Source organism: Atta cephalotes (assembly GCF_000143395.1).
Source record: "Atta cephalotes unplaced genomic scaffold scaffold00016, whole genome shotgun sequence".
NCBI classification, from domain to species: domain Eukaryota; kingdom Metazoa; phylum Arthropoda; class Insecta; order Hymenoptera; family Formicidae; genus Atta; species Atta cephalotes.
The window spans coordinates 4572147-4590864 of record NW_012130080.1 but is presented as its reverse complement, the minus strand read 5'-3'; the positions used below and the strand labels follow the sequence as shown (position 1 = coordinate 4590864).

At 32.2% G+C, this 18718-nt stretch overlaps 1 protein-coding gene across 1 annotated transcript; it reads left to right on the top strand.

The window, feature by feature from the left end:
- Positions 1–9603: 9603 nt before the first annotated feature.
- On the top strand, positions 9604–18338 carry LOC105618438. The gene is made up of 6 exons (XM_012199978.1): positions 9604–9660; positions 11854–11899; positions 13253–13483; positions 13611–16452; positions 17157–17388; positions 18294–18338. The coding sequence occupies exons 1-6, from the start codon at positions 9604–9606 to the stop codon at positions 18336–18338; spliced, it is 3453 nt and encodes a 1150-aa protein (XP_012055368.1).
- Positions 18339–18718: the final 380 nt, after the last annotated feature.

The following is an 18718-nucleotide window of genomic DNA, read 5'->3' as shown; positions in this document are numbered from 1 at the left end:
GTGTGTGTGTGTGTGTGTATATATATATATATATATATATATATATATATATATATATATATATACATATTAGATAGTTACATAACTAGAACATTTTCTATTATCTATAATATATGTGCCATATGAATTGGCTTCGTTATATATCTTAATGTCAACGTTGTCTGCAAACTAAGACTGAACACTTGCGTCAGAATTGCTGCGTTGTAAAAATTTTAAGTTATTATCAGGCAAATTACTGACCTATATACAGCACAGTTCGAACATAATGAGAATGTTAACGAAAGTTATTGCTAAATCATTTACATGTAAAAGAAAAACAAGAGCACTTCAGCAAAGAGTTGAAAATCAATTCATTTGTCAATATTAAATTCGCTTAAAATAATATTCGCAAAGTATTTCATTAAATTCATTAATTGTATTAATTTTTTCATTATTACAATTTACATTTTTAAAACAAGTGAAGTAATGAATACAATATGTATTTTAATAAATTTCGATAATTATTGATTTAATGAATGATAGAAATTATATCAAATACATTTTGTTAAAATTAAAATATGTAATTCAAATTAAAAAAGGAATAAAAAAGATCGTTCATTTAATCTTGATGAATTAAAATTCATTATTTAATATTTTTTTGTGGGATATCATTTCTCGGATAGTTTACAGTATAGTGAAAGGATTTAAGGCTTGCCATTGTCAAATTATAAATGACTGAATTGTACCCATTACTTAAATAATAAATATTAAGTATATTGAAACAATTTGATATAAAACTCAAATTACTTTTGTACATAATGTCTAAAAATAAATCATAACTCAAATAACTCAAATCATAACTCAAATCATAACTCAAATAAACTACCTCTAGTGTTACATTTTATACAGCACTAATTCTTAACATTCAAAACGATAAAGTTAAATAAAGAGAAAAATAAAAAAAGAAAGAAACATTTTTTCTAATTATTATTTTGTTCTTTTTAACGATAAAGAATTAAGCAACATCCGCAACATATTTTTAATATTTCTTTTTAATGCGCGCACAAAATGTCAAAGAACTCTTTTTCGCCACTTTCGCGAAATCAAATCTATATCGTAGTTTATTGTTCTAACTTTTAAATTTTGACAAGAGATGTCCTGAAAAAATAAATCAACGAAAATTGTGTCAGTGCTTATACTTTGGCAGATAACGTAATCAGAAACGCTCGGATGTAACGCTCCGCAATTCCTTTTTCCGGCTTATCAAGACATGCAGGTCTCTCTCTCTTTTTTTTTCTCTATCTCTGGTTTCTTCAATGGCGAAACGTTAAATGGTGAACTTAATGTGCTGATTCGATGCGATATCGTTTCACTTATTTCCCGATTATCCCGGCACAGTGGGATCCGGCTAGGCATGCACTGCTGGAGAGTACGAAATGGGTTTGAGGGTCGATGCAGCCCGCGCAGGCCAGGATGCTCCACATGCGCAGCGACGTCCGTCTCCTGACAAATAAATAAAAGGATACCGAGTACGTGTGACCGGTGATCGAGAGCACTGGGCGTTCTCGATAGATAAAATAACAAAAATGTGTATAAAAATTTTAAATACGAATTTTCAAAAATTCTTTCGATCTCCTGTCCTCCATATTCAAGTATTTTTAATTTAAATAATAAGATCCTCTTCGCTTCTTTTATAAAATTGTGACTTGATTTTGGATTCGTCAAACATTTTGATATTTATATTAGTATATTTTATTATTAGTTAGTTTCCTCAAAATAATATTAAGAAACTTAAAACATTATTTCAATTATTACAGACTACAAATTGATTCCTTTTAGTTTACTTATGATTGCGCAAGTAAAAATAAAAATAAATATAGAAACAGAGAGCAAGAAAGAGGTTTTAATCATTAGTCGTTTAAAAAAATATAATCACTTCTCCGAAAAAATTTTGAGAAATTTTTTGAGATATTTTTATTGCAAATTTTTGACGACTACACAATTTTATAAACATCGAATTTTTATTTTGGAAATTCTTTCATAAATGAAGAACAACTAATTTTTTAATATGGAATTTGAATTAATATCTTTAGCAAAACATTTTTATTAAAAGGCTATGAAACTCTTTCATTTTAAATATTAATTTATATTATTAAATTTACTTGATTATTTAAAAAATATTTAAGATAATATTTATAAATAAGATTAAGATAATATTTAATTATATATGAAGATTCAATTAACGTCATTTTTTAAATTTATTAGGCGTATTTATAATTAAAATTAATCGTAATCTTAGTAAAATAATTCAGATTCAATAAAAACTTTACAAATGAAAATATACAAATAAAACATCATTTATTCTTGTCGTATATGTTAGAAAAATTATGATATCATCTATCTAAGTCCTATCTAAAGAAATATACAAAAATACGGAAAGAAGAGTTTTTACAGTTAGAATTCTACTTTTAGCTTAAATAGACAGATTGAAAATTATATTTTGCAACACTACCTACGTGATTTGTTGAAGACAGTTCAGAGATTTATTAATTAAAAATAAAATAATAACTTTTTATAGAAAGACTTTTAGTTAAAGAATTCTTCATAAAATAATACACAGATAAATATGACAATTAGTGGACATAACATAATTATTGGACAAAATAAAAAAATTGTAAATATTAAGTTTTTAATAACATGTACGATTCTAAATAAATTTGTTATAAATTTTTATAAACAATAAATTTAGAGTTAAATTTGTTGCATTATTAAAAATTTAATATTTAAAATTTTTATCATTCTTAATAATTGGGTCATGTCTACTAACTGATACATTTATCTTATCACTTTACAATAATAATATAATGATAATCATGTAACATATTTTCCTAGTAATGTGTATTCGTCATCAATATCATCATTCATCCCCGCAATAGTCTGCCTAGATTATATCACGGTGTAATTTCGGTCTATCCTGTACAAAATGATTCATCGCCATCAGAAAATATTTTTCTCATAATCTTGAGATCTTCCTTTATCTAAACTTATCTTTAGACCTATAATAGAGCCTATTTATAGTCTTTTTGTATATTTTTTTGAGTGAAACAATATTGTCTGCGAGAAAATAGAAGTATGAACGTATGAAAAAATTTATTACTTATTGTTGATGATCACTTCATATTGGATGTAACGAATAACGAATAATTTATTTTTTACATATATTATATAATAAATATATATTTCCTCATCAACAATATTAATAAAATATTATATTCTCGAAGTCGGAGTTCAATAATTCAATTCATACAATTTCAATTAATAATTTAATCTTATTAACGCGTTTATATTGCATCTTATACATATTGTTATTTAAATTTTATCCTTACGTTTAACTGCTTTTTTATACTCTTATTTTATTAGATATTTATTATTTTATTGGATATTTCTTCTAACAAAATATTATCATTATTGCACATATTGATTACGTTAACGATATCATAAGTTAATAATTAGAAAAAAAAGATTAGACGAGAAAAATTATTCAGAAATACTTTTTCCTTCGAAAGTGTGTACATTAAATTGCGATTCTGCTAAATTATAAAGTAAATTATAAAGTAAATATCTTTTTTCATTCATAAGTATACCCATTCATCTACAGGAAATTGCCAATTATATAATGCTATTCCTAGAATTTTACACCGCTTACGTGGCCAGAAACACTCATATGTATGATAATGTCATCGCTTGTATGATAAAGGGACACGAAAAGTCTTCAGTTCTTTTACAGAAAAATTTTAGGAAAAAGAGAGTACACTTGAAATACGCGGCTTTAATAATCTATAAGGATGTGTCTCTGTGGAGTAATACACAACTGAAATAGCCGTGTACGCTACATACTACTCGAGATAAAAAAATTAACGTACGGAGAGTCCGCAATACACAGACGACACATCTTTATTTATCTATTTATGTGTATAAATGATAATATATATTTATTCTGATTTTAGTACATTTTAATTTAGTATATTTTAATTCAGAGTTTTGCACTTTAATTGAATATGAAAATGAAAAGGAATGATTACATTAATTTATAAAAGCAAAATTATTCAGCATGTTATAAAATTAATATTATTTGTTTAAATGGTTGAACAAAAAATATTTCCAGATTATCTGAATTTTTTCTCTCAATTCTTTTAAAATTTATTAACTTATGATATTATATTTATAATATTATATTTAAATATGTAGTCAACACGTACCGGACAATAATGACATTTCATTTTTTTTCCGATAAAAATATCACATAATTAAATTGAGGCATAACAGAAATGTTCGCTCAAATCAGTTTTATAATAAATGCATAAAAACGTGTCGTATACAATTTTTATTTCAGCTTAATCATTAGAATCTTTTTTATAAGTGCATATACTTTAATAAAAAGATTACATTTCAAAATACTCCATGAAGTCTGATGATTCATTTGTACGTGTATGTATGTGGACACACCTAGGTATGACATTTCTGCAAAATTGATGTTATTTTCGCACTAAACTGACTTTGGAAGGTCGGCATTCCCACTAGACGTATCATTTTATCATCAAAAAGAAGTTCAATAAATTCAGAAAGATATTGATTTTTATAAAAATATATATTAATGACAATATTCATAAATATTTATAAATATACAATAAATAGAATCGTTCTAATTCATAAATAAATACTCCAAATACAGCCAAATAAAATATTTAACAGATAAGATTATGTGAGACAGAGACAAATTTTTTAAATATTTTTTATACTATCAGCAATGCTATCATACTAATATATACATAAACATAAGCAATTGCAGGCGAATTTTATCTGCTCTAGTTATAAGTCGAAGTACATCCCACGCGACTTGCTATGTGAATCCAATTGAATATAACTAGAGGGTCTTCGATATTAACCTTTTTTAAGTAAATTTTTCATATGCATTAAGCTGTTCTTCGGTAGCATATCTGATTAATTTTCAAATTAATTTTTCAATGTATGTATACAAAAGCGTGTCACTTTTCCATTTACTTTGTACATGCATTTTATTCAAGGATAATGCATATCATTCTGCGTAAACAGAATACAACATATATATTCATTTATTTTCTTTAAAAAATATTTTCTATTTTCTGAATAATATTTGTATATATTATTCTACTTAAATGTTTTATAAATATTAATTGATAAAACTTGCAATAAGAAAAAAATTGTTTACTTGACTAAATTAATTGTTTATTAAAAAATTTAATATATATTTAAGTGAAATATAATATATTTGATTTAAATACATATATTCTTCATCGAAAGAGATAAAGACAAATTAAATTAATTTAATCAAACGAATAATTTTTCTTTCTCAGTGTGATAAAATAGAAATACAAAGCAATTTTTACTCGATTATTATTGATTGAATGTAAAAAAAAAAAGGGAAAAAACTAACAGGCGGGACTATGACTGTAACGATAAAAGATTAAATCACAGTAATGGAAGAATCTAGGTCGCATTCAAATTATTTGTAAGGTTCATGTGTGGCGTAATCGACTCATTTTCAGTTTCCGCGCGAAAATACAATATGCTGAAAACGAAGAGGCATCCGGTACCGAGTTATTGACCCGTAATTCACACCGATATTTAGCGTTAAAGGTCGCCTAGCTGCTTCCGAGTCTCACTGATGAGTGTTCCATATCGTTGCCCAAATAAAGCGATAGACATCCTAAAATTGTCCAGATGTACCGCCCACTGCTGGAGTGATACAAGACATTTAAAAATGCGTGATACAAAACATTTAAAAGCGCGATTTAATTATATTTTATTTTAATTTGATCAGAAATAAATTATAATATTCCTTTGCACTTGCAATTAGAATTTATTATACCTTGGAATTAAGTAATAAAAAATAATTTTATTAGCAATTAACTTCGTGAAATTTTATTTTAACAGAGATTTCATTTTAGAATATTTAGAAATATTAATTAATTATTAAAAAAAATATAATTATAAAATTTCCACAAAAAAATGGTAATGAATCAAATTTTTTATGAACCGATAGTTTCCAAGCTTATAAAGTCGTGATTAAAAAGTATACTTTCGCGAGTACTTCTACGCGTTCCATTAGGATCATTTAACGTATACAGCACAAGTCCTTTCACGCCTCGAAAGGTGATTCTAACTAATTAGAGATTTAACGAAGTGTGGAAGAAAGACGAGCGAACGGTAAAGCATCGAGTGTTTCGAACTTAACGAGGAATACTCGAGCTTAGTCCTTATAATCCTACACGATTTTAAGGCAACCTACCGTGCGACTTTCGCGTAGTTTGATACCGTTTCACCTTCTAGTTTCGTAATAGCACGCGAAATGAAAGAAATTAGTCCTGCCACATTGTACTCGTTCCTTTTCTCACGCGGTGACGCGTTAATTTTATTGTCGCGGAAAACGCGAACATTTTGAGGTCATCATATCTGTAATAGCTGAAAACGTTATACTTTCGTGTTCCACATATAATCGAATAAAATCATTACTAAAATGGAAATAAAACGAAGAAAATTATATAAGGATTATCGAAAAAAATTGCCCTATTTATTTTATACGCTGTATTATTATTATTATTATATATTTACATTAATCATATATATATTTACATTAATCATTATGGTAATAAATCTGTTAAAATAATTACACGACAAAAAGTCTCTTTAAAAAATTATTTGTTTTAACTTTAATAAAATATTTAATATTTTAAATTCTGAAATTTGTAAAATTCGACTGAAAATGGGTTTATTTCTTTTAATTGATTTATTCTCGGTTTAATATAAATTATAATTGTTTAAAATGTGAATAATATTTATAATAATTATAGTATACATATTTTTATTTGAAAATATTTTGTCATTTTCTAAAGTTTGTATAGAAACAAAATTGATGTAAGATATGCGTTAAATTGTTTTTTCTTACATACTTTTAAAGAAAACTTTTATTTCATTCTTATCAAACGATTTTGATAGATCTTGGTTTCTTTTATAATTTATTCTATCAAATATCACTGATTACTAATTTTATTATTACAAAATAAATAAATTGATAAGTTCTCATCTCTTATTACATAAATAAAAGATTTCGAGACAATCTTGCCTTCGCCTTCTGTTATCGTCGACGAGATTCGCTTTTTTTTTTCTGTCGCAGGTGCACATTACAAAACCACAAATATTTATCTTTTCCAACCTGACAGGTAGCAACCGATCGCCAAAGGTGACTTCATTCCTCCAGTGGGACAGACACTTTTCTTTCATCTTCCCCGACAAGATCAATTTTTCTCAATTATCCCCGCTGACTTTGAGGAAAATTAATACAGGAGAAATTCTCCCCTCTTGGAATTTCCACCCACTTTTGCCGCCCACCTTCGCGACTCTTCAGTTAATACAGACAGCAACCTCGAACGCTGACGGACGCAGTATGCTTGTGTGAAAGTGCCGCCGTTCCTTCAAAGGCGAACGAGTGGCGAGAAACGATAATGAGAGAGAAAGAGACGACGACGATGATGATAATAATAATAATAAATCGAGTCGCGCGGTTCAACTAACACATGTAACCGGAAAGGGATATGCGGCCTCGTAGCCGTATTAGCAAACAAACTGGTGGTCGCACAGGTGGACGGCCGCTTTTCGTAGCCATCTGGTTCGACTGAGTAATTCCATAAATCGCTTACCTCGGAAACTTCGTGTCGCCGTTTGCCCCGACGATGCTCGTCCGCGCGCCGTCGATGCCACCAGGCTGACCGAGAAACCGATGAACTCGAGCTAAGCGAACGCGGAGCACAACGGGCTATAACGGTTGACGGGCGCATACGCGGTGATACGCGGCTGTCACTACACTCGAAACTGTCATCACACGGATGGATTTGACCACGCGCAATGTTACCAACGGACGCGACACGCGACCTCTTTGTCACTAACAGTTACTAATCCTGTTGCTTCGCGTGACGCCCGCCGAGGGCGCTGAGACTCGCACCAGCCATGTTGCCTCGAGCTTGAGTCAAGTTATATGAATACTTCGATAATCAAATCGTATCAAGTACATATAATAATCATAAAAAAATTAAATCTGTTCTTATTAATACAACAACAATACAGTTTTTAATCTTTTATTTTAAAATATAAATAAGATAAAAATATTGTAATTAAAGAATATTTCCATGTTTAAATACCCAGCAAACGATTGGATTAAAATGGATTAAATTTGAAATTTTTTTCTATCCGAATGCGTATTTTAAATAGCGAATATTTTTTTTGGATTTAATTGGATTCAATTGGATGTAATTGGATTGAAAAACTGCATTTCCTAAAATTTTCAAAATTTTGAATTAAACAGTATTCACAATGCACAGAAAAAGCTAATATTATTTTTAGATTGAAAGGCATAGAAATATGCTTCATACAATTCCTACAAATGCATAAAAATGCATTCAGGATTGAAAAACATTCATTTTAACATTTGTGAATCAATATTTCTGAAAATCTGAATCCATTTCAATTCATTTCAATCCATTCTTGTTTGCTGGGTAGTATTCTGACTGGTCGATTTTATATCAAAAACAAAAAACAATTGGAAAATTACAGCTTTATTATCGGTTTCTGACTCGCAATATTTGTTTCATATACAAGTTTTAAGCCTGTCCTACAATGTGCTTTTTATTTCCTGTTTCTTGCCTTTTGTTATTTTTTACATTTTTGTTTCTTATCCGATTTTTTGTTTATATCGCCCGAGATAAAAATTAACAAACTTCGAAAGAAACAAGAAATACATAGCAAAAAATACAATTGTTGATAAAATGGTTGTAAAAGAGAAAAAAAGCAAAAGGCAAAAAACAAGAAACAGGAAACAAAAGAGCACATTGTAAAATAAGCTTTATACTTTATACATATAAAACAAGTGAGTTGTCTTAAATTAGATTAACTGAAGAATTATATGAACAAAAAATGTTGTTTTCTTAGAATTAAGCTTGGATATTTAACATAAAAGATTAATTAAAAAATTTGTACGTGTGCGATGCGCGCGATATTGACGTAATAGTGTAAACTTAGTCAATGACACGTAAATCATATGTAAAGTCCTGAATCGGTAATACAGACGACGTTTTAAGATCCCCTTAATAGTATTTCATCGATACAATAATCAATTTCTAGATGGCGTTAGTAACGGTGGTGCAAAAGTAATACATGGGAGTTTGCCTCCCCTGTTTTGCGCAATGATTAGGCGTTCCTCGGCATTTCTCGGCGCGCACGACGCGGCGGGCCGATACATTGTCAAGATGGAAGGCGCACGGGACTGACCCTCTTGCCTCTCGGCAGTATGGATTTCGCCGCGTGATTCGGTGCACGGTGCCGCAACGAGATTCCCGTCTTTCCCGGCCGCGCCGCGGTAGAGCAATAGAAGAGGGGCGGTACGGCGGTACGGTTGACCGGTCGACCGTCGACCGTGAGGTCCGAAGGCAAATGGTGTCGCGTCACGAGAGCGCGATCGTACGGTGTGATCGAACGCGGTAATGAGAGAGCTGTCACGGTGCAACGGCGCGGCAACGGAGCGAATCCTCCACAATGGTGGATAACAGTTGCATTATCGAGGGGAACGTCAAGTTTCGCGACGGCAAGAAGGTAAGTTTTCCGCATTCCATGTTTTCCATTCAATTAATCCTCCTTCCCTTATTCCGCGCGCTGATCGTGCTCCATTTTTTTTTCTCCTCCCCCGACTCGTGACAATCGCGCGAATGCGTCCCCCGCACGAATTCGTTTGTGGTCCGCGACGTCCCCGACGCCTCTGGACGCCCCGCGCAGGGTGAAACGTATTGCGGAGGGGTAGGAGAGCTTTTCACCCCCTTGCATGCGAATTCGGGAAACGTGCGCCGGACGCGCGATGCTTATCGACGAGTCACCTGTGTGCACAACTTGCCTGGCGCACGATAAAAATTATGTAACGATTACGGGGGCAGTTTGCGTATCGTGCGTATGTGTACTTTACGCGACGCGGACCTACGTTAAGTTTCCGCATTATACAGGCTGCTCCAGAAAAGATTTGCAACGTTTGCGGACTGGAGCTGCCGTGCTTAATTTTTGATATTAATTAACATTTTGAATATAGTAATTATTTAATATATTTCTTACTATGCATGATTTATTTGTAAAAATAAAAAGATGAACATTTTGTCGATTTATTTTATTCACATTTATTCATTTTTGTTATACAAATTGGTATTGAATAGATAATGTTATTAGGCGTAGGTGTTAAATCTATTAGTTAAATGTTGGATCTATTAATACAAAAATAAAAAAAGTTTTAATAAAGAATATAATAATTTTTTATAATCTTGTTTTTCATAATTTTTCTGTCATTGCAAAATCTTCAAAAATATTAAGTTTATTAAATTTGTTGATTTAGTAAAGACGTTTTGTTGGAATGATATGATTAAGTAAAGAATTGTTATTAAGTGCAGCTATTCATCTATTTATTAGTTAGATGTTATATTTATTAAAATTAACGAAAATTTAAAAAATATTATGACGAAAACAATAAATTTTTGTGATCTTTCATAATTTCTATCTTTCATAATTTTTTCATAATTTTTCTGTCACTGTAAATTCAAAAATATTAAATTTGTTAAATTTATTGATTTAAGGATGTTCTATAAGAATGATATGTAATTCTTGAGACATGTTATTCTAAACATTATCAGTGTAAATATGCCTATCATGCCTGTTATCAGAGACTTTTATACTGGTAGTAAGATTTTACTGTTTAATACGTATTTGATAAAATTTTTTAAGAATTATATTTCTATCTTTTCTACGAAAAAAACTTTAGTTAAATACTTTGTAATATATTATACTAATATATGTAAATATGTATATTTAAATATTTTTGTTTTTAATTTTTTATTTTTACTTATTAAATTATTTATTAAAGTATTAATCGTTGTTGTTATTTATGTTATGTTATTTCTGTTCTGCAACATTTTTTTAAGATATTTGGTTTAAAGTATATCTGAAATGACTTTTGAAAAAGAAATTGTTTAAGAATAGGGTTGTAGGGAGTAGCTAATCCGAGTCTATAAAAAGCTTATTCTCGTTTGCTAATAAGAGGGTGATACAGCAAGATACTTGAGAATATAGAAGCTTCTTCTACTTTGATCATGAATGCACTATGTGAAAAAGTTTATTTTCGTGAATTTCATACAATTTCGTGTAATTTTTCATCATATCTGTGCTTGATAAAAATTACAAAATGCAAAATAATATGTTTATAGATTGAAAAGAAAGAATTTTCTATTATAAAGTTTAATATTATAAATATAATAGAATCAAATTAAATATATAGTTAAAGTTGAAATTATTATTTGAAAATGTAATATATTTAAATTATAATATATTTTCATCTCATTTTTTATTTTAAATAAATAAAAATAAAATAAATAAATAAATAATAAATTATATTATTATTATTTAAAAACAGATTTATCTTCTTTTATGATTATTATATTTGAAATTTATTACCAAATTTATTACCAAATTACTCATTATTGCATTATATAAATGCAGAAATGACTAAACATATTGTATACAATAAAACAAACATTTAATTTTTTTTTTAATAAAATCCTAAATTTATATTTATAGGGTTTTTGAACATATTTATTGCAGCTTTTGTATTTTTATAATTACACTTATATAATTAATTTAATACATGCGATAAAAAAAGAAATCAGAATTATATTTAAAAATATGTATAATTATTTTGAAATATAATATTTTATATTATATACAATTGTGTGAACAATGTAATTTATTTTACAGTGGAAGTCAAGATGGTGCGTTATGCGGAAATTATCACCAGTAGCAGGTAAAGTCTCACGTTTGTTTTTAAACAACGCAATTGCTAACAATAGTCTTATTGTTTTATCGTTCATTTACCTTAAACGAGTTAATAATAATGTGTTTAATTAATGAAACTTTGATAAGATTGCGTTAATAGTATGCATATGCAGATTTATGTTGCATTATGGTTGCATTACATTGTAAGTGAAAGAAGGGAAATGAAGAGAGCAATAAGATAATAAACAGGAAACATTATACTCTCCTAAAACGTTTTTACATTTTGCTTCTACTATCATGTTGATACGAGCAGTATCGCAATTTGCATAATAGACCCCCTCTTATCTTTGCTATGTTGTCTACTTGGCAAACTGTGCAGAATGGATTATACTTGTTTTTACACGATATTCTTTGTTTTGGTTTTATGGTCGAGGAAATTTTTGAATTTACTACAAAATAAATATCGTTTTGACTCATTATAAGTTAACGTGTTTATAAAAGTGAATTATAACAGAATACTGTCATCCATTTTTTTCAGATAAACAAAATTGATTTAAAATTCATGCAATAAAATTATATTAATTGATTCCGTTTTATATGATATAGTAACACAACGTTGCGAATATACATATATTTATAATAAAACATATCACATTTTATAACAAAGTCTGGTTTCGTATAATTAAACTGATTAATTAACAGTTTCAATTTAAAATATTGTTGGCATAATGGTTCCATCTGTTTGTAAAATTAACTCTGTAGCAGCTAGATGACCGATTTTTGTATTTCGTTACAAAATTGGTGAAATTTGTCATCAAAAAATTAATTAGTTCCACTTTTCATTCCCTATGAAGGACCCTTCCTGCTTGTTATCAGTACAAAGGACCCCACCTTTGGACCTTCCTAGGGTGACAGCTGGCACATCTGTTGCTGCCTAAAGCAACAAAAAAGTTTCCAAGAACGGCTTTGCTCCTGGCAATAACCATTAATACATGATCCCTATGTAACTTGAGGGTATTTTTGAACTAAGAATTCAAGCACTTCATAAATTTTCCTTAGGCTGGACTTAACGAGGAAAACGTAAACATATGACGAAATTTATTTCGAAATATGTATCGTTAAATGTTTCTGTAAATGGGAATGCGTTTTTTATGTCTTTAATATTTACCAGGAAATAATATTGATTTTTTTAAAACGTTGAATTTATATATATTAATAAAAATATCAAACATTAGTTGTTTCATATGTATGTTTCGTATATACACATTTCATATGAGAAAATTTTTGTGTAATTTATTTAAGAAAAGGAATGAACAAAAGAAATTTTATGCATCATTAAAATAGATGCAAAGTAAATGAATATTCTTTTTTTTATTAACAGATTGCTTGCATTTGCAACTTTATGGGGATAGTAAGGATCGTTACAAGCAAGGTCAAACAAAAGCGTCCCTAAGCTTACAACACTTTTTGGGAGTGGAGAGTGGTTTCACACTTGACAAAGAATCCAATACGATTGCTATAATTTGCCAAGATGTGACAGTCGTTCTCGCATTTGATACGCGAGAGCGATTGATACAGTGGCAAGTTAAGATCTCGAATAATTTAGGTGAAGGTAAGCTATCGCGAAAGAAAGATAGCGAAAAGCATTATATATATTATAAAATACGCAGAATACTATGCAAAATTCTGAGATAAAAATTATTATCTTATATATTTAATTAGTTAATTTTTCTTGATAGATCAGCAATTCTTGATACTCATCTCCTCGGTACCATCAAAAGCGAAATTCACTAATGGGCCAGCGCATTTGCATATTCAGGACCGTCGTTTCTGCATCACCATCGGCGTGCCTCCTCGACTCGTCGGTATCTGGGAAATTGCGCATCTCCGACGATACGGTGTAGTCGAAGGCAGATTTTGTTTTGAGGGTGGTTCGAGATGCGGTCGGGGGGAGGGACTGCACGTTCTAATAACCGATCAAGGGGACGATATAGTCAGGACGTTGCATTTGGCAGCCGAGGGAAAGCTTACTACGAAGAAGCGATCGCCGCTTGGTAGAGAACTGTCGACGCAAGACAGCCCAGGGCGACGCCAGTGTTCTCGCGCCGAGACTAGAGCCAGCGATTTCTTCTCTTCGGTCGTATACTCAACGTCAACATATGAGGAACCCTGCGACAGCTGCAAGAATGAGAGCTCACCGTATTGGTCATCCGCGGAGAGTAGACAGCAGACGGAGCTTGACGGCGATTACAGCTGCAGAGACACGATGTCCATTTCAGAGTTACCTGATCAGCAGCCTGGTGGCGAGTGGCGTAGTTGTTCGCTCACTCGTCAAGGTGCAACGGGCCTCGAGAGATGCGCAAGTTGCATCAGTAAACTCGGTACTGTTTCGAAATCATCAACCTTAATCACCACGGCTACTATAAGCGGCATAAGTAGTCCCGCTGCGAGCACGTTGAACAATTTATGTCACTTACAACCCCGTACTTTCGACCGGCTTTCTTTGTCCTCCTACAGCAGCAGTAGTCATGAGAGCGATTATTCTAGCTCGCAACAAATCGAGTGCCAGTGTGGGCAGTCGAAAACCCAGTCTCAGACGGCACAAACGACGACGACGGCTCGTCAAATGTCACCGAGCCCGAGCATGTTACCGCCGAGACCGCCGAAACCGTCCCAACCATCTTCACTGCCAACAACTAGCCAGTCCGTCATTGCCAAGAAACCTAAAAAACCACCAATGCCACTGCCTACCGAACAGCAAATCTGTGTGCACGCTCGAAAACAACCAACTCTGCAGACTCAGCAACAATCCCTACAATCTCAACAACAGTCCCAACAACCCGTAGCACGCGGTACTGCGGGACCTTACGAGAACTATGACATTCCGAAAACGATTCTGGGACATCATATGCTATTGGAGCAAGGTCCGCAACCGGAACAGTATTACGATACACCAAGGAAAATAAAAGAATGTCTCACATTGCCGAAAACTTATCCTAATTACGACACACCTCAGGTGCCGCAGGCTGTGGTCCTGCAAGGATGTGGATGTCCTGCGAAACTCACAGTACAGTCACCTAGATCTTCGGGATGTCCTTGTCACAATGTTATGAGCTGGGCCGGCTTTGTTCTACCTTACTGCCGACGCGGTGCGGGAATTGAACCTACCGGTGTCACGGTTCATCCCGTAAAGCTTTCAGGAGAGGGCAAAATGCCAGTGGTAAATGCCAGTGGAGAAGTTGCCATTTATGCAACAGCCAAAAGAATAAATAAAAATGATTTAACTGACGAGAAAGTTACGGAGAACTGCGGCTGTGCCACGGAAAATAAATCGAACAATTACGAAAACGTTGAACCGGTAATAGACACGCAACCGGAAGCAAAGCAAGCGAATTATGTGAATATTGATTTTACTCAATCACTAGAACATTACGAGAATAGCAAGGATGTTTTAACGAAGAGTAGTATCTCGCAGGAAGAGATTGAGAAATTCGCGAATCAATTGAAAGAACCAGCACCCGAAGCGCCGAGTGACAATGCTTCGAAGATTTGCGAAAAATGCGGTCACGCGAAGGAAAAGGAAAACGATTATCTGGTCATGGATCCGGACAAACAAACTCCGAAGAAATCATTCCCCGCTTATTTACCGATGCAACCGGCTCACAACGCTTGTTCAAAGGAGATTTTGTCAAGACTTTGCAGTGGTATTAAGAGTTCCAGCAATCCGACGTTATCGGGATCCACATTGCTCGAGGTGAATAAGAAACGTTCTGACTCGGAGTATCGGGTGCCAGGATCGGCAATGTTGTCCAGCCCGTACCTCAGGCGTCGTTTTCTGGACGTGGGTAATATTGAGTCCGGTGGTAGCATAGGTATACTTCTCAGGAAACGATCTTATTCTGCGGAATCCGCACATTATCTGGACGACGAGAGCCACACTTTTCCGTCCACGCTTACCATCCACAAGTGCTCGAGCGAAACGGATAAGAATTCTTTAATAACCGGCGAGTCGCATAACTCTGAAAGCAAGATCAGTAGTAATCACGACAGTGGGCAGATATTGACAGTTGCGTCTCAGCCGTCGTTCATTAAGATCCGACGCTCATCGTCCGTACCATCCAAGACCGGGCATAATAGAGATTCTTCGAGCAGCAACGATTCTGGCGTCTCTACCGGTTCTCTGAGTCACCGAACAGCAGAGTTTGTGGAGTTTGAGTTATCATTGGCGGCACCCGCCGCCTCGGCAGTAAAGCAGAATATGTTATCTATCTGTAGCAAAAGCCCACCGCCCACATGCTATCACAGCAGCCTGCCGAGGAAGTCTAAATCCAGCGATCCTCTCCGTGAAATTTCCTTTCAGTTCCAGAAGATCAAGATACCAACGAAATCTTCATCCGCGGAGGCCGATATACCCACGTGTTTACCGAAGACCACGAAGGGCTTCAACAGCCCCGGTGAAGTTTCTAATGCACCTTATATCGACTCACGAAGTACTAGCAGCGGTACCTCCGACATGTCAGATTACATCGAAACTTTGTCGTTGTCTTCACACTCTTCGTCCGATACGCCTGACAGCCTTAGGTAGGTTCTTATATATAACTGCAACTCTTACAAAAGTTTTATTATCTTATAACTTCTTAATTTATATACAACTCCATTAAAATACATAAAGTTATATAGAATGTTTTATAATTTCTGAAATATACAGAGTGCCCGGTAATTATTGATGAAGCGCATTGACGAAGCTGCAAATAGAGCAGACCAAAGACTGAAGAAAAAAGCTGTTTTGTGATTTTTGCAATAATTAATAAGAAATTAATTTATAAAAATTTGCTATTCAACTTGCATTCGCGCGATAAGAGATAGTTCAACGTTTACGATTGCTAGGCGAAACTTGGGAGGAGCAATTTGTAAGTAATAATGTGCCGCTCGCCTTGATTTTAATAAAGCGCTTCTCTTACTGCAACTTGCCGAGAAATTGGATGCTATAATTGATTAGCGGATATCTATATAAATATCTATAAAAATTAATTTCTCATTAATTATTGCGAAAATCGCAGACTTCTATTTAATTTTCGCTCTTATCTGCATATAAGAAACTTTGTCAATAATTACACTTTGTATATTATTCTGAAATATATAATAAATTTTTGAATTTTATTTTCTATAAATTCTTTTTCGTATACAAATTCTATTGATTTATTTTTCAAAGTGAAAAACTTATTTATTTTAAAACTTTATTTTTTGTGACTGTGTAACTAAACAAAACAATCATGTATATATAGATTAGGAGGCAGAACGGTAGCAACGACTCTTCGACCTCGTAGCGGAAAGGAGTACTATAAGATTGATCGAAGTATCTTGGTGGAACAGGGACGGATTCTCACAACGGCATCTGCTAATTATGCAAATATCACTCCAGTGTTAGAAAAGAGCGAATCGCCATCACCTGGTTATATGAGTAGTTCACCCTTTGAGCAACCACAACCTACTCGTGAGCATTTTCTATTCCCCGAAGTAAGTATATAAGAAAATAGATGTCTAAATTAATCTAGATATATGACATCAAATTCTGATAATAGTTTAAATATCTTGACATGGAAGAAACAATTAATGATTAGAAATGTTGTCTTACTCAGTAGTTTTTGGTGTATATTAATATCATATTTTTCTTTTTGCAGGAAGCTTGAATAATATTGTTTGGGAAAGAGAATTAAAAACTTCAAGTTCCTAGGAATTCCAAACAAAATGAGTAAGAATATTCACGGTAGAAATTATAATTGGGGCATTGTGACTATTTACACTATACGCGGATATCTGGGGTTACTTACAAGCACACTTTCGAAATCATTAGATATATACCAATATATACGTAGTATAGTATGCCAAATAATCAAAAATTTATAATTCTTAAGAACACGAGAGCGCTCTTTAATCAGATTCGGACGTTCGTTTCATTGATGTTTTTGTAAAGTCTTCCTCTAAAGAGCACAATCATAATCTTAAAAAATGTAAAAAAAAGAAACATCAATCTATAAAAATCTAGGTACTAGCGTATAGTTGAAATAACGTCAGTAATCAAACACTTCCTACAACGACTCAAACAATTTCTAAAATATGCTCAATAAGAAACTAATAGTTTGTATAGTAAGAATCCTGCCCTAGGGTAAAAAGATATGCATCTTATACTTTATATGGGTATATCGTTTTTTAAATACTTTTTTATTTTGTATGAGTATTTCTATATAGACTATTGTACAGTCATCTTTGAAAAAATTGAGATTAATAACTCTTAGAATTTCAAATCAGAATTCTTAAAATTTTATGCATCATTAAATTAAGATGTTTAGATCGTATCCCTTTTTGATTCTACAATTTGAAAAAACATTGAACGCTAGTTTATATCTCTTTTTAAACTTCAGGAACTCAAATTGAAGGCGTATAAAATAGGAATGGTTCCAATGTGACAACTTTGCAAAGCATTGAAAACATCACATTTGCAGTTGATTATCTGTTCTCTATAAAATTTTAAGAATTCATATTTGGAGAATACCTTTAGAGACCGTTTGTTTGTACTGATTGAAAAAAATATCTATCCACATTCTATACAACCAAAAAACATGCACTGAATGTAGTCAGTTGCATAACATTCACAGGGTTTTCATACTTAAAATTACTTTTTAAAGATTAAGATAAAATGTTACAGCCTTTAATGGTCTTCTTTCTAATGGGACAAACACGGTGTGCATAAATACCATAGTTTCTGGGCAATCAAAGACGATACTATATATAGATTATAAACAAGTATTTCTGAATAAGATTTACAAAATGTGTAAAGCTCGAGTTT

Excerpts from the sequence above, each read along its gene's own strand:
- LOC105618438 (XM_012199978.1), top strand. The coding sequence starts at position 9,604 with ATGGTGGATAACAGTTGCATTATCGAGGGGAACGTCAAGTTTCGCGAC. Across the intron at positions 13,484-13,610 it reads CTCGAATAATTTAGGTGAAG|ATCAGCAATTCTTGATACTC; the intron begins GTAAGCTATCGC and ends TTTTCTTGATAG. Across the intron at positions 16,453-17,156 it reads GATACGCCTGACAGCCTTAG|ATTAGGAGGCAGAACGGTAG; the intron begins GTAGGTTCTTAT and ends ATGTATATATAG.